We start from the raw sequence: 16,800 nt of genomic DNA, 5'->3' as shown, positions 1-16,800 counted from the left end.
TTTAACATGAAAAAACATGGACAGGGGGAGCAATTACTGCAAAAATGACACATGGGGAGGTTCTGGCATTATGTGGATTAAAAGATTTATAGGCAGAATTCCTGATTGGGACCGTGTCATTAAATCACCTGAATATACACATAAAAAAAGTAAATGGTGTTCACAAAATCCAAAGAGTATACAATTATCAAGCTAAAAAAACAAAACAAATAAAATTATATTTAACTCAGAAGGACACATATCATTTAGTATGGCTAAATATTTCTTATTTCAGTAAACAACTTTGGACTATTGAGTTACATAGAGTTATAACTTTAAAAAAACAGCAGTAATTGTGTTAAGTCCAGTACACACAATGAGAAAAATCTGATGGAAAAATACCACTTTCAGAGCGATCTTCCGATAATGTGATCATTAGTACCAACAGTTCATGCGAAAATATCCGAAAAGACAAAACACAAAGCTTTTTTTCATACAATAACAGAACGTACAATTTTCATGTAATTAGTATGGTATTTGTATGAAGAAATTGTGTGACCAAGACCACACATGCTGGGAAATAAAAGAATACTTATATTACAAATTCATGACATCCCTTCCAAAGATGTATTCTGTCATATGAGAATTTTCTAATTTTAGTAAGCCATTGGTTTTTTCGATAGGAGACTAGCATGAATGAAGAAAAAAAAAAAAAAAAAAGGATGGATGATTATTTGTCCGATAATCTCATAGTGTATATGAGGCTTTAAGATTTTGTTCTGGAAGGAGGGTAGAGCTGTATTTGCATACTCCAGGCTCACTACTGGGAAAGCAGAGTCTTACCAGCTGCTCTATCATTGGCCTGCACAGGAATAGCAAACATCTCAGGAACGGCTGTATTTGATTCCTAGGCACACACAAAGTTCTCTTTTGAGCACTTAGGGCATGGGCATTGCCCAAAGCATCATCTGTAATCAAGCAGTGTAAAGCAACATCTAGAATTGGTTAAAAGAATCACCAATATCATAGGCAATGGTATTATAATAAAACCAATTATATACATTGCTTTACACTGCTTGATTACAAATGACATTTTGGGCAATGCCCATGCCCAAATGAGAACTGTGTGTTTCTTGCTTATTTTCTTCCCCCCTCCCAAGGGTGATCTTCAGCAGCTATGGGCAGTCGATTGTCACCAACACCTTCCTAAGAGCATACACTCCCACTGGCGCCTGATCTTTTTTGATGTGTAATAATTTCCTGCCTCCCCAACAGTCCATCAGCTATAGCAAGCCTCTCTATTCTGTTGAAAACCTGTGCATTAAATACTGCTGGACTACAGAACTTAAAGCAAAACAGTAGCAGAAGAAATGTGGAGGCTTTAGAAGGAGAGATCAGCAATGGCAGCATGCATATTCTCCTACTACAGGTTTTCTGATGGAAAGTGATTTAGACTCTAATGCCGCGTACACATGACTGGACTTTGACTGACTAGAGCCGATGGTCTTCCTGACGGTCCTTCGGCGGAGGTCCGACTGACTTTCTGAACGAGCAGACTTGGTCACACATGATCGGACTAAGTCCGTTCGAAAGTCCGTTCATTTTGAACATGATGACGTAAACGGGACTAAACAAGGCAGTTCAATAGCCAGTAGCCAATAGCTGCCCTTGCATAGTATTTGGTCCATCGGACTAGCACACAAACGGTTTTCCTGATTTTTAGTCCGTTGGATAGATTTGGAACATGTTTTATTTCTAGGCCCGTCTGACTTTTGGGGGAAAAAAAGTCAGCCGGACTAAGTCTGCCAGAAAGTCCGATTGTGTGTACGCGGCATAAGAGTGTCATGGATAGTAAAACTGCTTAATGACTGTTTATTAGGGGCAGATGGAGTTATCTCTAGCATTTATCCAAGGCTGGCCTTACATAATGCTATTTTCTTTCCTTCAAGCACAGTTGAAGGAAGGAAAATTGCTCGAGTCCCCCGTCAACAAAGTCAGTGTTGGTGGAGGAAACCTTCCTGCTGTGCTATATAATTCTGTCAGTGGGAGGTTTCCCTGCAGAATACAGAATACAATGATCACTGCTGGTGGCTATAGCTAGCTAGTATATAGATTGTATGAAAAAAATATAAATAAATATGACAGGCTGATTGACTTTAGTACAACCAGCCTGCCCATAGATGGCCAGTTCAAATCATAGGTAGATGTAATGCTTACCTACTCCGAAAAACCCTTTCAGACATGCCCAACGTCGATTACAGAGCCCCAAGTCATACGACGGGGAAAATATTTTAGTAGCAATGTAGAGCTGAAAAAAATTATCGCTTTGTTGTTCAAACCTGATGGCACGACTACTCAGTCTGCAGTATTTTTGGGATCAATGTTAATAGCAACAGTTGTTTTTGTGTGGCAACTTCAAGCAGCATGTGGCTTCCAGGGCATAGTAGAGCCATTCTGGGTAGACGCAGGCAGGCTATACAATTCAGTGTGCACATGATATATAATAGGAAATGCCTGCTACTATCTCATGTCTATTTAGTACTTGAAGCTAATACTTTGTTATAAGCTGTGCAATTCTTGTGGCAGCTTCAGCAGTGTTCCAACAAGCAGATTTCCCATTGCCAGTAACTAGGGATGATCTGCCTGTTCTGTTTCTGGATCATCCATTCTATGCAGCTTTCCATTCTAAAATAATCAGTTTTACAGTTCAGCTCTTAGAACATCTATTGCTCATAACTGTACAGCTAACCAAAATGGAATCCTAAAGAGAGACAGACAGCCTGAAGGTAGGTAAGTCTGTGAAGAAACACAGCACTGGAAACCCTTTAGACTTATTATTTCATTGCTCATTCCTGCAGGAGACTGGGGCTGAACCCACACCAGGGATGGTAGACCTGCTTTAATTAATATAAAATTAAAGATAAAACCATTAGCTCCTTTCATATGGTATTAAATACATAAGAGAAAAGCTAATGTGTGTGGGAAAAACACATAAAGGCCCCATGCACACTGGGAATTTAGCCTTAGTGCATTATGCTCTGGTGTTCAGCCAAAGAGCCTGTCCAGCCCTACTGCAGGCAGCCTGTCAAAATCTATTAGAAGTTGACAACTTCTGCGGCTGGACAGTGCACCCAGCGGGACTTGTGTTTAGGGTAGTATGCACCCAACCCAGGGACAAAAGCCCAGTAGGCAGACTGCTTGCGTTCCAGGAATTTACCTCTATGCACATACTGACCTAAAACGTGCATACTTCTAGGTGTTCCATCCAGCCCCATTCAGTCGCAGATGCCATCAGCTACTCAAATTTGACAGGTTGCTGGCAGCGGGGCTTGATGGTGCACCTGTGCCCTCCATTTGCAGCTAAACACCAGAGTCCCATGAACCGAGGCCAAATGGCCAGTGTGCAGAAATATTTGGAAGTCAACTATCCTCTTCCCAATTACCTTTTTTTCTGTCCATAACCCACCTGTGAAACATTGTGACAGCTGACTTCAGCATTATAATAAACAGATATACAGACATTTTTTATTAATAGCAATATATAAATTGTACCTGTGTCTGCTTTTACAAGAACACTCATTCGCCGTCTGACTGGATCAAAGTTCAGCACATGCAGAAGCTGGTAGCTAAAAATAAAAGCACGCAATATATTATTAGCAATAGATTAAAACAATGATTAAAACAAATAGTACCCATAGATATAAGAATTGCCTACTTTTTGTCATAGTGGGTGACATTTGTGTCTGTGTGTACCCACAGGAAGAATTTGACAATTTTTATCTGATGAACAATCAGCCTTTGACTTTTGTTGGAACCAACCACAATGATTCTGCTTGAGATCCAGGGATACTACTCTTTTCTAAAGTATGAACATGCCAAGCTACCAACTTGCATGTCAACATCATGACAATGCAAAAAAAATGCTTGCCCAGAGTCAGATTTGCCATCTAACGACTACCAATATACAAATGTATGAATAAGCACAAACTATAAAACAAAAGACTATTCTGTTTAAGGCTAGGTTCACACGTATGTGGGTAGTGCGGCTCGCGTTTGCACGGGAACAGCAGTCAATCCTTTTGATTCATTCATGGACTTCTAGCAGGGGCTATAGGCATCCAACATACGTTTACATACGTAAGGACCGCAAAAGATCTGAGCCACTGCCTCAGACTGGTTAGAATAATGACTCTTGTTTTTCAGGGTTAATTTAAAGCAGCCTTGTTGTGTTACCAAAAACTGAAGATGAAATCTTCCAGAAATAGAAGAGACCCATGTTTAACTTTCCTCTATTCCAGTGCTGCAGCATATGTTTCAATCTTCAGCGTTCATCACTTCTGGAAACGTCAAGTGTTTGTGCCCAATGCCAAGCCACGATTCCCTCCTCTCACCCCTATATCACTACAGGACTCAGCCGAGAGATTGAAGAAAATAATTGCATGACAGAAGGCTCAGGCATTTAACATTCCTGTAACCATTGAATGTCAAAGAGAGTGATGGAGGCTGAAGTGCTAGAAAGAAAAGTGGGACAGTAGGGGATATGGGCAGCTAGAGAGGAGCATGCAACACCTCTTTTACTATACTGAGATTTCATCTTTACTTTACAGTGTATACTTACAGCTCCATTTCATTGTTTTTGTTTATTACTTTCATGAATTCATTTTCAGTCCCCATGAATGTAAACCCATACCTATAAAACATAAATTGAAAAAGGGCAATTAATTTGTATATATTCAAAGATTCCATTACACAAACACATTATGAAAGGAATAACACAGGCTAGTAAGTACATAAAATCATTAAAAAACTAAAAACTATAAAGTAGCAGCATACTGCAGACCTTTAGACAGGCAGTGGCTGCATTTTTACCGTTAATTGTGAGCCTAGCAAAGCAGCCGATGGGGATCCTGCGTGTCGTAGCAAATTTAACTCATCTTGTTGAGTTGACAAAATGGTACAACTGAAGTCAATGGGCATTATTGCCTCCTGAACACTTAAAAGCCACTGTGAGCCTAGCCTAAAAAAAATAAAAAAACATTGACTTCCTGTAAATTCCATATCTTGGAGTACAGTACAGGACACAGGTTGCTTATTTAAAAGACCCTGGTAGGTACTTTCAGGTCATTAGACACTGGCAAGCTTCTGATGACTTGCCCCCCTGGGCATCTCCCCTACAACCATACCCCATAATGTAATCCTCAGTTTTGTAGCAGGCAATGCAGACTACACCAGGAAAAGCAGGGAGGATGGCCCGTGTCCTGTACTGTACTCCAAGTTATGGAATTTCTTGAAGGCTGCATGACTCATAGTGCCCCCTCCCGATTGGCTGCCCTTACAGAAGGAGGAGTCTAAAAGTGTAGAGACATTTTTATCACTCTGAGCTATAGGATGTTGATGTGAGCTTAGCTACCATAAATGGCCACGTTTCCTGAACTGTGAAGGACTGAAACACTCCTCAACCTAAAAGACTGGCATTTATAATGGAAAGAACAACTTTTCCATTATTAAGGATGACCACCAAGCTAGGGAATGCTTTGCTTGACTGGACAGTAGCACGAGTTGATCGAGAGAAGAAGCTTGACTGTTCTACCCCCCCCCCCCATTTCCCTTATCAGCTGTCCCCTATTATTCAACCGGGAATTGAAAAATCAAAATCCAACTGGTTAGATCTGCTCCTTCCTGTGTGGTCATTCCTGCAGCACACAACTGGGAGTAGGCTGCACTGGAATGGACTGTGGAGGCCAAGGGATGCTGAACTATAAGGCAGATTTTTTTTATTTCAATCATGAGATATGTAACTGGATACTAGCCAGAGTTAATCTATAAGTACTTTGCTTATGACTATATTACAATCTAAATGTCTGAGTCCCTATACATGAGATTAACAACTCTTTATATCTGCTTACCTATACAGATGAGCATCATAATAAACTCTCCAAGGACCGATTACTAACTGGCTGTTTGGCATTACATGGTGGGAGCCTTTGCTCTGTTACCGAAGGTCCCTTGTGGTTTCATAGTTAGTAAGGTTGAATAAAGACACCAGTCCATCCAGTTCAACCTGAGTGTCTACAATTGTCCTCATCACTGTACATTACACACTCACATTGGTCCCTATCCTGAAGGAGCCCACAATGCAAGGTCCCCATTCATATATTAGAGTCAACTAAATATGACAAACAATTGTAGAAGACTAAGATGGGACTACAACTAAAATGCCATTTTAGTCCCAAGACTAACACTAAAACTAAATTGAAATTTGCTGCCAAAATCAACACTGATTGAGGATAAACACTGCAGTTTTGGTTACTGAAACCCCCCCCCCCCCCCCCCGATTCCTTCCTGAAGATTGAGGAGAAGAATAAATTCAATACCTTCACCATCTCCCCATCCTTTGTAACCAGATTCCCTTCCTCATTCTTTATGGGGCCAATATGGTCTGTCCTCCCTTTTTTACTTTTTATATATCTAAAGAATTTGTGATTTTTTTTTGCTCTCCTCCGCTATGTGTCTTTCGTGTTCTATCTTAACGGCCCTAATTGCACCCTTACATTTCTTGTTGCATTCTTTGTAAAGTCTGAATGCTGATGATGATGCCTTGTATTTTTTGAAGGCCTTCTCCTTTGCTTTTATATGCATTTTTACATTGGTGTTAAGCCATTCAGGATTTTTGTTCGCTCTTTTAAGATGATGCTGCTACCACCATGTTTCAGGGAGGGGATTGTGTGTTCAGGGTGATGTGCAGTGTTAGTTTTCTGCCACACACAGTGTTTTGCTTTTAGGCCAAAAATTAAAATTTTGATCTCATCTTACCAGAGCACCTTCTTCCACATGTATGCTGTGTCCCTCGAATGGCTTCTCGCAAACTGCAAATGAGACTTCTTATTGCTTTCATCAATGGCTTTCTTCTTGCCACTCTTCTATAAAGGCCAGATTTGTGGAGTGCACAACTAAGCCCTTGTACACACAGTCGGACATTCCGACGGAAAATGTCCGATTAGACAGTGTTGTCGGATAATCCGACTGTGTGTGGGCTCCATCAGTTCCGTCGGAATATCCAACCGACGTTTTAGAGCTGGGCTATAAAATTTTCCGACAACATGATACGATCGGACTTTGTCCGGGTCGTTTGTAAAGAATTCCGATTGGACAAAGTGCCACGCATGCTCAGATCAAATTACGAGACCAAAGCTATTGGCTACTAGCCTGAACGTAGTCCTGTCGTAACAAAATAACGTCATCACGTTACGAACGATCGGATATTCTGACAACTTCGTCCGACCGTGTGTATGCAAACACCAGTGTGGGACAAAATCCAACGGATTTTGTTGTCGGAATGTCCGACCGCGTGTACAAGGGCTAATAGTTGTCCTGTGGACAGATTCTCCTACCTGAGCTCTGGATCTCTGCAGCACCTCCAGAGTTACCATGGGCCTCTTGGCTGCTTCTTTGATTAATGCTCTTCTTGCCCAGCCTGTTAGTTTAGGTGGACGGCCATGTCTTGGTAGGGCTTCACAGAACAGCTGCATTTATACTGAGATGAAGTTACTCTCAGGTGGACTCTATTTACTAATTAGGTGACTTCTGAAGGCAATTGGTTCCACTAGATTTTAGTTAGGGGTATCGGAGTAAAGCAGGCTGAATACAAATGCATGCCCCACTTTTCAGATATTATTTGTAAAAAAAATTTGAAAACTATTTATCCTTTTTCTTTCCAATTCACAATTATGAGCCACTTTGTGTTGGTCTATCACATAAAATGCTAGTAAAACAAATGTACTTTTTGGTTGTAACAAAATTTGGAACATTTCAAGGGGTATGAAAACTTTTTCAAGGCACCATACAAACGGTTTAAACACAAATCTACAGTAATACTAAAGATTAAATGGACGGCACAGTGGTGTAGTGGTTAGCACTCTCACCTAGCAGTAAGAAGGGTCCTGGTTCAAATCCCAACCACGACTCTACCTGCCTGGAGTTTGCATGTTCTCCCTGTGCCTGCGTGGGTTTCCTCCGGGTACTCCGGTTTCCTCCCACAATCCAAAGACATGCAGGTAGGCTAATTGGCTTCTGTCCAAAATTGGCCCTAGTATATGAATGGGGACCTTGGATTGTGGGATCTTTGAGGGTAGGGACCGATGTGAGTGTGCAATGTACAGGGACAATTGTAGACACTCAGGTTGAACTGGATGGACTGATGTCTTTATTCAACCTTACTAACTATGAAACTAAATGCCCATCACAAGTTCAGGTCTACAGGGGGATTATTAAAAAAAAAAAAAAAAATTACTGACAACTTTAACTTTGAAATATAATTTAATTCAGAATGGCAGTTATCACATCCAAAAATCGGCTGCATTGTTATCTAAAAGTCAATGTGTTTTAAAAGTATTCTTAAGCTTTTGTCATTAGCACTTGTATAAAAAGACAGAAAAGTCACAGGCTGTCACCCTGGCATAAGGTTGTGAAGTGCTGATTAGTCACCAGTAGAGGGAAGTGTGACATTAAAATGTCTTCACTGCAAACCGCAGGAGGGAAACGTCAGACTTGTCTCCTTATGTGAACCACAGTTTAGAGAGGTGGGAAGGATAAGGGAGGGGGGACTGAAGTGTACACGCAGATGCTGCTGACACATCTAATGGAGACATTGAAAGGAAGTTTGTATTTAAAAACACCTTCTGGTTGCACTGACACATGCTGTGAAAACGTTAGTCTCACCTATAAAATTTGCTAAAGAAAATTGAACATTGTACAAAAAAAAAAAAAAAAAAAAAGAAGAAGAAAAAAAAGCATTTGCAGTGCAAGAAATATACACAAACAAGTGAAACGATCTGAAAGCAGGGGCATACGTCCAACAGATTATATTTTGGATAAGCCAATATTCCATAGAAGGCAGCCCTGTGTGTCTCAGTTATGCAAGCTGCTTTAACCAAAATGTAAATTCACTATACAATCACAGCTTTATAAATATACCCCTTAAAGTCAACATAAAGAGCTTGATAAGAGGGATGCATTTGGATCAGGGATCCTCAAACTACGGCCCTCCAGCTGTTGCGAAACTACACATCCCATGAGGCATTGTAAAACTCTGACATTCACGGACATGACTAGGCATGATGGGAATTGTAGTTCCTGAACAACTGGAGGGCCGTAGTTTGAAGACCCATGGTCTAGACATTCTAGGGAAAAGATGAAGGCGCTTATCTTCACTCATATTTTAAACCATTTAGAGCAGTTGTCCTGTGAGTATACCCATCCTACAGGTGAAGGAGCAAAGCTCCAGGCATGCACCGCTGTCATCATAAGTTGAGAACAGCATTGGATGGCAGCAAACCTGTACTGAGAAAAATCCCACCACCAGTTTCTTGGATTTAGTGGACTTCAATACTTGAAGCAAGCATGCAGATGAGAAAATCACAAAACTTCAAATTTGCACACACTTGTTTTAAGTCAATGTTGAGGATATTGGAAAAGCATGAAAGCCAGGCAAGTAGAATTTTCAACAAGTCAGCAATGACATCCTTCCATATTCTCTCAGTAAATGTTTCCAACTGTCACCCTCAACAGACTCTAAAACCAAGAATAAAATGTAAAGTATACTACAGCTTGTGACCCACAAAAGATGCTTAAGGGGTCACCGCTCAGGTTCTCAATGTGCAGGCTGAGGATAGGTCTGTCCAGTTCTAAAGCACACGGCAGAAACAGGAAGAGTTAGCCCAGCTGCGAATCTCCATGATTAAGCCCCTTGAGTGAGGCGAAACATGTTGGGGACTTGGTCTGGATGAATCGAGCGAAGCTGCTTTTACCTGCTAACCACTCGGGATGGGTAAGGTGTGCAGAGGCCCAGCTATCTCTTTCTACTTCTGCAATATACTACAGCACTTAGATGGGGTGGCTGCACTACTTTTTTGCCCAGGCATTTACCCCCTTCATTTTCACTTGGTGATGCTACCAGGAACACATTTCCTGTTCTAGGGTGACAACACTAACTTGCTGCACTGTATCAATGGAAGAAGAGTTGTCACACTAGGACAGAAAGTGTGTTAGGACTACAGACACCTCTTCTTCTCCATAATATAGGTGAGGGTGTTTTTGTAGTTCAGAGGTAAACTGGGCAGGGCTGATAACACCACTTTATATAACATTGCAGAGCGTACAGGAATTTATCAGCTTCTGGATGGTTAATCATTTTACTCTTTGCAAGTTCATTGTTGGAATTTATATATACTTTAACGCTCTGTTCACATCTCTGCGTTATGAATTGTGGGTGGAATTGCCGCGATTCGAAATAACTCTTGTACTTCTTTTGGGTGACAGGTGTCCCGCAAATCTGTTTGTGCCGCGATTGGGGAGCCATTGAAAGTCCAAGGGAACGCACGGGCATCCCGTGATTTGCTGCCATTTCAAATCTCAACCAGAATTGCCGCAATTCCGCCCGCGATTCAGAGCAAGGAGATGTGAATGGAACCTAAACATTAGTACGAAGCAAAAAAAGTAAGCAGTGATTGGCCAGTGAGTGATTGGAAACTGTGCTAATGCCATCACACTACCAAGAACTGCTCAGATTCTTAGGCACGGTTGTAATTATTGCAGAGGTATTGGGCAAAATATAGTGCTGGTATAAAGAAAGACAATGTGGAAATATCACGATAGGATCATAGACTTGCAGCATAAATGGAATCTGCTCACGTGATATATACCATATAGGATAGGACTGGAGTGGGGACTGAAAATAAAATTGGATATTGTATACAATTTGTATACAATATAAAATCTTAAAATGTTTACAATATTTATTTCTACACCTGGCACTCACTTTTTGGCCCCGGCCACCAGTGCGATTTCATCGGGAGAAGAGGAGATGTAAGCACATTTATTTTCGGATCTGGAAACTGGCCCATCTGTCTGAGATTCTTCTTTAATCTGCACAGTGTGGCAGAGGCACAGAGCACGCAGGAACAGCTCCTCTCTATCCTAGAAAAGAAGAGGAAACTGACAGTGACACTACTGCCAAAACTCCCACATAAAGAAAAGCTTCATTAGCACCCTGTGTTGCGACTACACACTGCAATAAACTACTACTTTGAAGATTTATCTCAACCACATAACATCTCACGATTTAGACAGGAATAAAAACAGATACATATATATGAATTAACGTTTTGCCTTTGCATCCAAAATAAATTGCTTAAAGTATCAAGTGCATATGCAGCTCTACAAATCCATACAGAAAATGCTATCCTTACAAATTGTATGCTGCTTGAAAAAAGCAAACACCTTTGCTCTAAACCTACTGCGTTGGGCACCATCATTACATAAAAGGGGAATAGACCGACCGCTCATACAGACTGGAAAGAGTGATTACATATAGTTACTAATGGCTACCTCTTAAAATACTAAACAGTAAGTTTGTGTGTGTGTCTATATATATATATATATATATACATATACACACACACACATACACACACACACACACATATATATATATACACACACACACACACACATACATACATACATACACACACACAAACACATAAACACTAGAAAAATAGTTTTGAAAATAATAAAAAAAATTACATCAGAACCTGCCTGAATTTCAGGGAGCTGCAATTTTAAAGCTATGCTACATTGTGAAGACCTAGCTTTTGGATGGATGAGGTTTGCGAAAGTGGCATAGTCTACTAAAAAAAAGCATAATATCAGCTACAGACAGAAGCACAGCATGATGCATAATGAATCTTGATGATACAAATGATGCACCCTTGCATTCTCTCACGTGTGCTATGTACTAATGTCATAAATTAAAGCTTTTAGGTTACATGCTAATTAACCACTTGTCACCCAGGTCAATTCTGACATTTCTCTCCTAGATGGAAAAAATCACATTTTTTTTCTAGAAAATTACACAGAACCCCCAAACATTATAAATGTGTTTTTTAGTAGAGACCCTAGAAAATAAGATGGCGGTCGTTGCAACTCTTTAAAAACATCCCTTGTAATAGGAATAGTGCTCTGGGGTCAATGAGTACCCACATCTCACTTCTAGGCTGGGAAGCCTGAAATAACCACTTTCAGACCGGACCAATTTGCTGGTCAAAGACCAGACCACTTTTTGCGATTCGGCACTGCGTCGCTTTAACTGACAATTGCGCGGTCGTGCGACGTGGCTCCCAAACAAAATGACGTCCTTTTTTTCCCCACAAATAGAGCTTTCTTTTGGTGGTATTTGATCACCCTTGCGGTTTTTATTTTTTGCGCTATAAACAAAAATAGAGCGACAATTTTGAAAAAAACGCATTATTTTTTACTTTTTGTTATAATAAATATCCCCCAAAAATATATAAAAAAACATTTTTTTCCCTCAGTTTAGGCCGATACGTATTCTTCTACATATTTTTGTTAAAAAAAAAAATAAATAAAAAAAAAAAAAAAAAATCGCAATAAGCGTTTGATTGGTTTGCGCAAAAGTTATAGCGTTTACAAAATAGGGATAGTTTTATAGCATTTTTATTAATAATTTTTTATTATTTATTTTTTTACTAGTAATGGCGGCGATCAGCGATTTTTATTGTGACTGCGACATTGTGGGGGACCCATCGGACATTTTTGACACATTTTTGGGACCATTGTCATTTATACAGTAATCACTGCTATATAAATGCAGTGATTCCTGTGTAAATGACACTGGCAGTGTAGGGGTTAACCAGTGGGTGGCAGCGTAGGGGTTAAGTGTTCCTAGGGGTGTGTTACTAACTGTGGGGGGGTTGGGCTTTCATTTAGTGAACACTGATCTCTGCTCCAATCACATGGAGCAGAGATCAGCGTCACGAGTTGCTAGGCAGAATGGAGAAATGTTGTTTACAACGGCACTTCTCCATTCGGCCGCTCCGTGAGACGATCGCGGGGATGCACGCGGCGATCGAGTCCGCGGGTCCCGCGACCGGACTCACGGGGGTCCCGACCAGCGCGGGAGCGCACCGCCGGCGGCGCGCTCCCGATGGCAGGGCGGCAAATTTAAAGGGACGTACATGTACGCCCATTTGCCTGCCCGTGCCATTCTGTCGACGTACATCGTCGTGCGCTGGTCGGCAAGTGGTTAAAAAAAAAAAAAAAAAAAAAAAGAAGGAGGAGGAGATCTCAGCTTCCCAGCCGAGGCGGCGCCATGTTTTCAAATGCAGAGGCCGGGCGTGGCATCATACCATCTCGCCCGGCCTCCGAATGATCAGAGACTCCAGGAACCATCTGGTCCACCGAAAATCTCTATGGTCAGCATACGGGGCCAGTTCCTTCTCCAGTTCACCAATAGCAGAGGCGAGCCGAGAGAAGCACTGGAGGGTGGCAGGAGAGGGAGTCAGCCGCTATGATCATTATTATGGTGAAGGGAATCACTGGCTCTAAAAGACTATATCTGAATGATGCCTGTAGCTGAAGGCATCATTCAGATATCACCGCTTAAAGTCCACGACGTCATATGATGTTACATGGGCGGCAAGCGGTTAAGCAACTAAAACTAAAACAGCACTGTAGTTATTACCCGAGAAGCTTTTCCAAAGGTTGCCACAGGACCATCTGTTACATCTGCAGATTCCTTGTATTTGTAGCCATCGATGCAACATTCAATAAATTCCATAGAGTTTTCTGTGAGAGTCCCAGTTTTGTCTGTAAAAACATACTCCACCTATAAAACAGGATAAAAAATAAACCTTTAATCTCTGATCACTGCAATTTCATATTTAAGTAGGTGCACTTTAAAGTTATTGTAAATGCTTTTTTAATTATAACAAACCTATATTTGCCTGTTCTGTACCATGGTAATTCACAGAGCGGCCCCAAGAGTAAACACAGTTGATTGATAATAAAGGACTTCAGCCAAACGCTACTCTCTGAAAAATGGCCAAGAAATCATAAATTCTGCCAGGGTGTGTAAACTTATGAGCACAACTGAGACAACACTGAAGAAATTACACTTTGCTACAATCTAAAGTAGCGAGTGTACAGCTTGTATAACTGTGTAAATCTGATGTCCCCTCAAAATAACTCAACATACAGCCATATATGTCTAAACTGCTGGCAACAAAAGTGAGCACACCCCTAAGTGAAAATGCCCAAATTGGGCCCAATTAGCCATTTTCCCTCCCTGGTGTCATGTGACTCGTGTTACAAGGTCTCAGGTGTGAATGGGGATCAAGTGTGTTAAATTTGGTGTTATCGCTCTCACTCTGTCATACTGGGTGAGTGGAAGTACAACATGGAACCTTATGGCAAAGAAAACTCTGAGGAGCTGAAAAAAAAATGAATTGTTGCTCTACATAAAGATGGCATAGGCTATAAGAAGATTGCCAAGACCCTAAAACTGGCCAAGACCATACAGCGGTTTAACAGAATAGGTTCCACTCAGAACAGGCTGGTATGTCCGCCAGCTAGTCATGACGTCACTTCCGGATTACAGGCATCCTAAAAGGCACCAGTTTAAAAAAATAGAAAGTATTCAAAATGTCAAGATCAGCATTTTTGAACACTTTCAAGTGCAGAGGAGGGGTTCTGGATCTTATAGACCCCAGATTCCCTCCATAAAGAGTACTTGTCACTGCCTATTACTGTCACAAGGGATGTTTACAATACTTGTGACAGCAATAACAGTCTTTAAAAAGGACAATGTAAAAATAAAAAGTTTAAATCTAAACAATATCAGCACCTGATATCGGCTTAAAAGGCAGATGAAAAATCGGTATCGGCCCTGAAAAAAACGATATCGGTCAACCCCTAAAAGCAAGGTCTAGTCTTTACAACCACATTACATATAAAGATTTTCTGGCTTAGTCAGATAATGTACGATAAGTGACATTCAGTCACAAGGTACAGTCCACGATGATCCTGCGCAGACAAACTAGTGTATAAAGCAATGTAACAATTAATGAAGTGACTAGTGCTAATAAAAAAAAAATAATAATGTTAGTAATAATAATCAGAAAGAATTAAAGCGGAGGTCCACCCTAAAGTGGAGCTCCGCTCATCGGAACCCTCCCCCCCCCGGCGCCACAATTGGCACGTTTCAGGGGGGAGGGGTTGCAGATACCTGTACAGTACAGGTATTCTGCACCCACTTCCGGGATAGCTCTCTGCGGAAAGGGGCGTAGATTACGCCCCTTTCCGCAAGTGCCCGCCCCTTTCCGCAAGTGCCCCGCTGCCTGCTGGGAAACACACAGATCCCAGAGGCAGCGGGGACCGTCCTTATTGCGCAGCGCGATTCGCGCATGCGCAGTAGGGAACCGGGAAATGAAGCCGAAGGCTCCATTTCCTGATTCCCATACCCAAGATGGCGGCGGCAGCACCCGACAAGACTATCTAGAGATCGGCTTCGGGTGCCGACATCGCGGGCGCGCTGGACAGGTAAGTGTCACTATTTTAAAAGTCAGCAGCTGCAGTATTTGTAGCTGCTGGCTTTTTAAAAAAAAACGCGGAGTCCCGACGGACTCCCGCTTTAAGTAAAGCAAGCACCATTAATATGTCCATATAAATGAGTCTCTCAATGGATAAAAGATACGTATAGATATAGGCTAATGGTCTATTTACATTTTTTTCTATATACTCAGAGAGTGCCACGTCCCAGTGAAAATTATACAAGGAAAGGGGATAAGAGACAAGAGGGACTGGAGGGCAACCAACCCCCGGGACTTTTATGACGGCACTAAATATACTTAAACCATATATAAAATCATTGAAATTTTTATTTGATGTACAAAAGACATTTTACGAACAAAATAGACAATTACATCCATTAAACATACAAAGTGACAAGGTACATATAAAAAAAGTTGGTATGTGGGCTTATATAGCTCCATCCATTACCACATTCTTATGTGATTTAGACTGCATTGTTTCTTTCCTACATGTTTCGCTCTTCAGAGCTTCCTCAGGACAATTGCAGCAAACAAAAAAACTGAAATTATATAAGAAAATTTATTTTAATACACATATACAGCATTTTTGTACACACAGTAAGCCCAGCTTACTGTGTGTACAAAAATGCTGTATATGTGTATTAAAATAAATTTTCTTATATAATTTCAGTTTTTTTGTTTGCTGCAATTGTCCTGAGGAAGCTCTGAAGAGCGAAACATGTAGGAAAGAAACAATGCAGTCTAAATCACATAAGAATGTGGTAATGGATGGAGCTATATAAGCCCACATACCAACTTTTTTTATATGTACCTTGTCACTTTGTATGTTTAATGGATGTAATTGTCTATTTTGTTCGTAAAATGTCTTTTGTACATCAAATAAAAATTTCAATGATTTTATATATGGTTTAAGTATATTTAGTGCCGTCATAAAAGTCCCGGGGGTTGGTTGCCCTCCAGTCCCTCTTGTCTCTTATCCCCTTTCCTTGTATGAGTCTCTCAATGGCTTAGACCACACCAAAGGCACTGAAACTCGTTCCCATCAGAGAAACAAAGGGCAAAGCTTATGCACCGAACAAAATATGGGCGCTCAGAACTCTCACCTCCACTCCTTGATTAAAACCACATCGAGTAAAATAAATCTTTTGTTTGCCCTGTCGTCTACCAGGTGGTCTTCCACTGTTATGGTTAGCAGCTTGAAAATGTGGGCACCCGCATTAGCCCACCAGGGGGCCATCCATCCCTGCAGCAATTGTATTAAACCAGGCAGCGATCTCCGCAAACGTATGCCACTCAATACAAAAACACAGGGAAGGGGGAAAGAGGCTTCAATAATGTAGTAGTTTAAACACGAAAATTCGATTTATTTTAAATAAAGATTAGACTCTCACATTAAAAAATAGTAGTAACAGCA

General features: G+C 41.0%; 1 protein-coding gene across 5 annotated transcripts in view; it reads right to left on the bottom strand.

Annotated features, from left to right (window-relative positions):
* The window catches only part of ATP11C (ATPase phospholipid transporting 11C (ATP11C blood group)), a 219,053-nt gene that overhangs the window by 67,660 nt on the left and 134,593 nt on the right, over positions 1–16,800 (bottom strand). For all 5 annotated transcript variants that reach the window (XR_013277047.1, XM_077489893.1, XM_077489767.1 and 2 more), the window contains exons 13-16: positions 13,520–13,663; positions 10,796–10,953; positions 4,598–4,669; positions 3,532–3,605 (exon numbers count right to left, since the gene is read on the bottom strand). Coding sequence is in view for 4 of the 5 variants with exons in the window: in XM_077489893.1 (XP_077346019.1) it covers positions 3,532–3,605; positions 4,598–4,669; positions 10,796–10,953; positions 13,520–13,663 (448 nt within the window). In the remaining variant the exon portion in view is untranslated. The remainder of the gene's footprint in view (positions 1–3,531; positions 3,606–4,597; positions 4,670–10,795; positions 10,954–13,519; positions 13,664–16,800) is intronic.

This window comes from Lithobates pipiens, unplaced genomic scaffold (genome assembly GCF_037356315.1).
Source record: "Lithobates pipiens isolate NorthernLeopardFrog02 unplaced genomic scaffold, aLitPip1_a1.2 Scaffold_1, whole genome shotgun sequence".
In the NCBI taxonomy this organism is placed as follows: domain Eukaryota; kingdom Metazoa; phylum Chordata; class Amphibia; order Anura; family Ranidae; genus Lithobates; species Lithobates pipiens.
The sequence above is the reverse complement of the archived record's forward strand: the minus strand, read 5'-3'. Positions and strand labels throughout refer to the sequence as shown.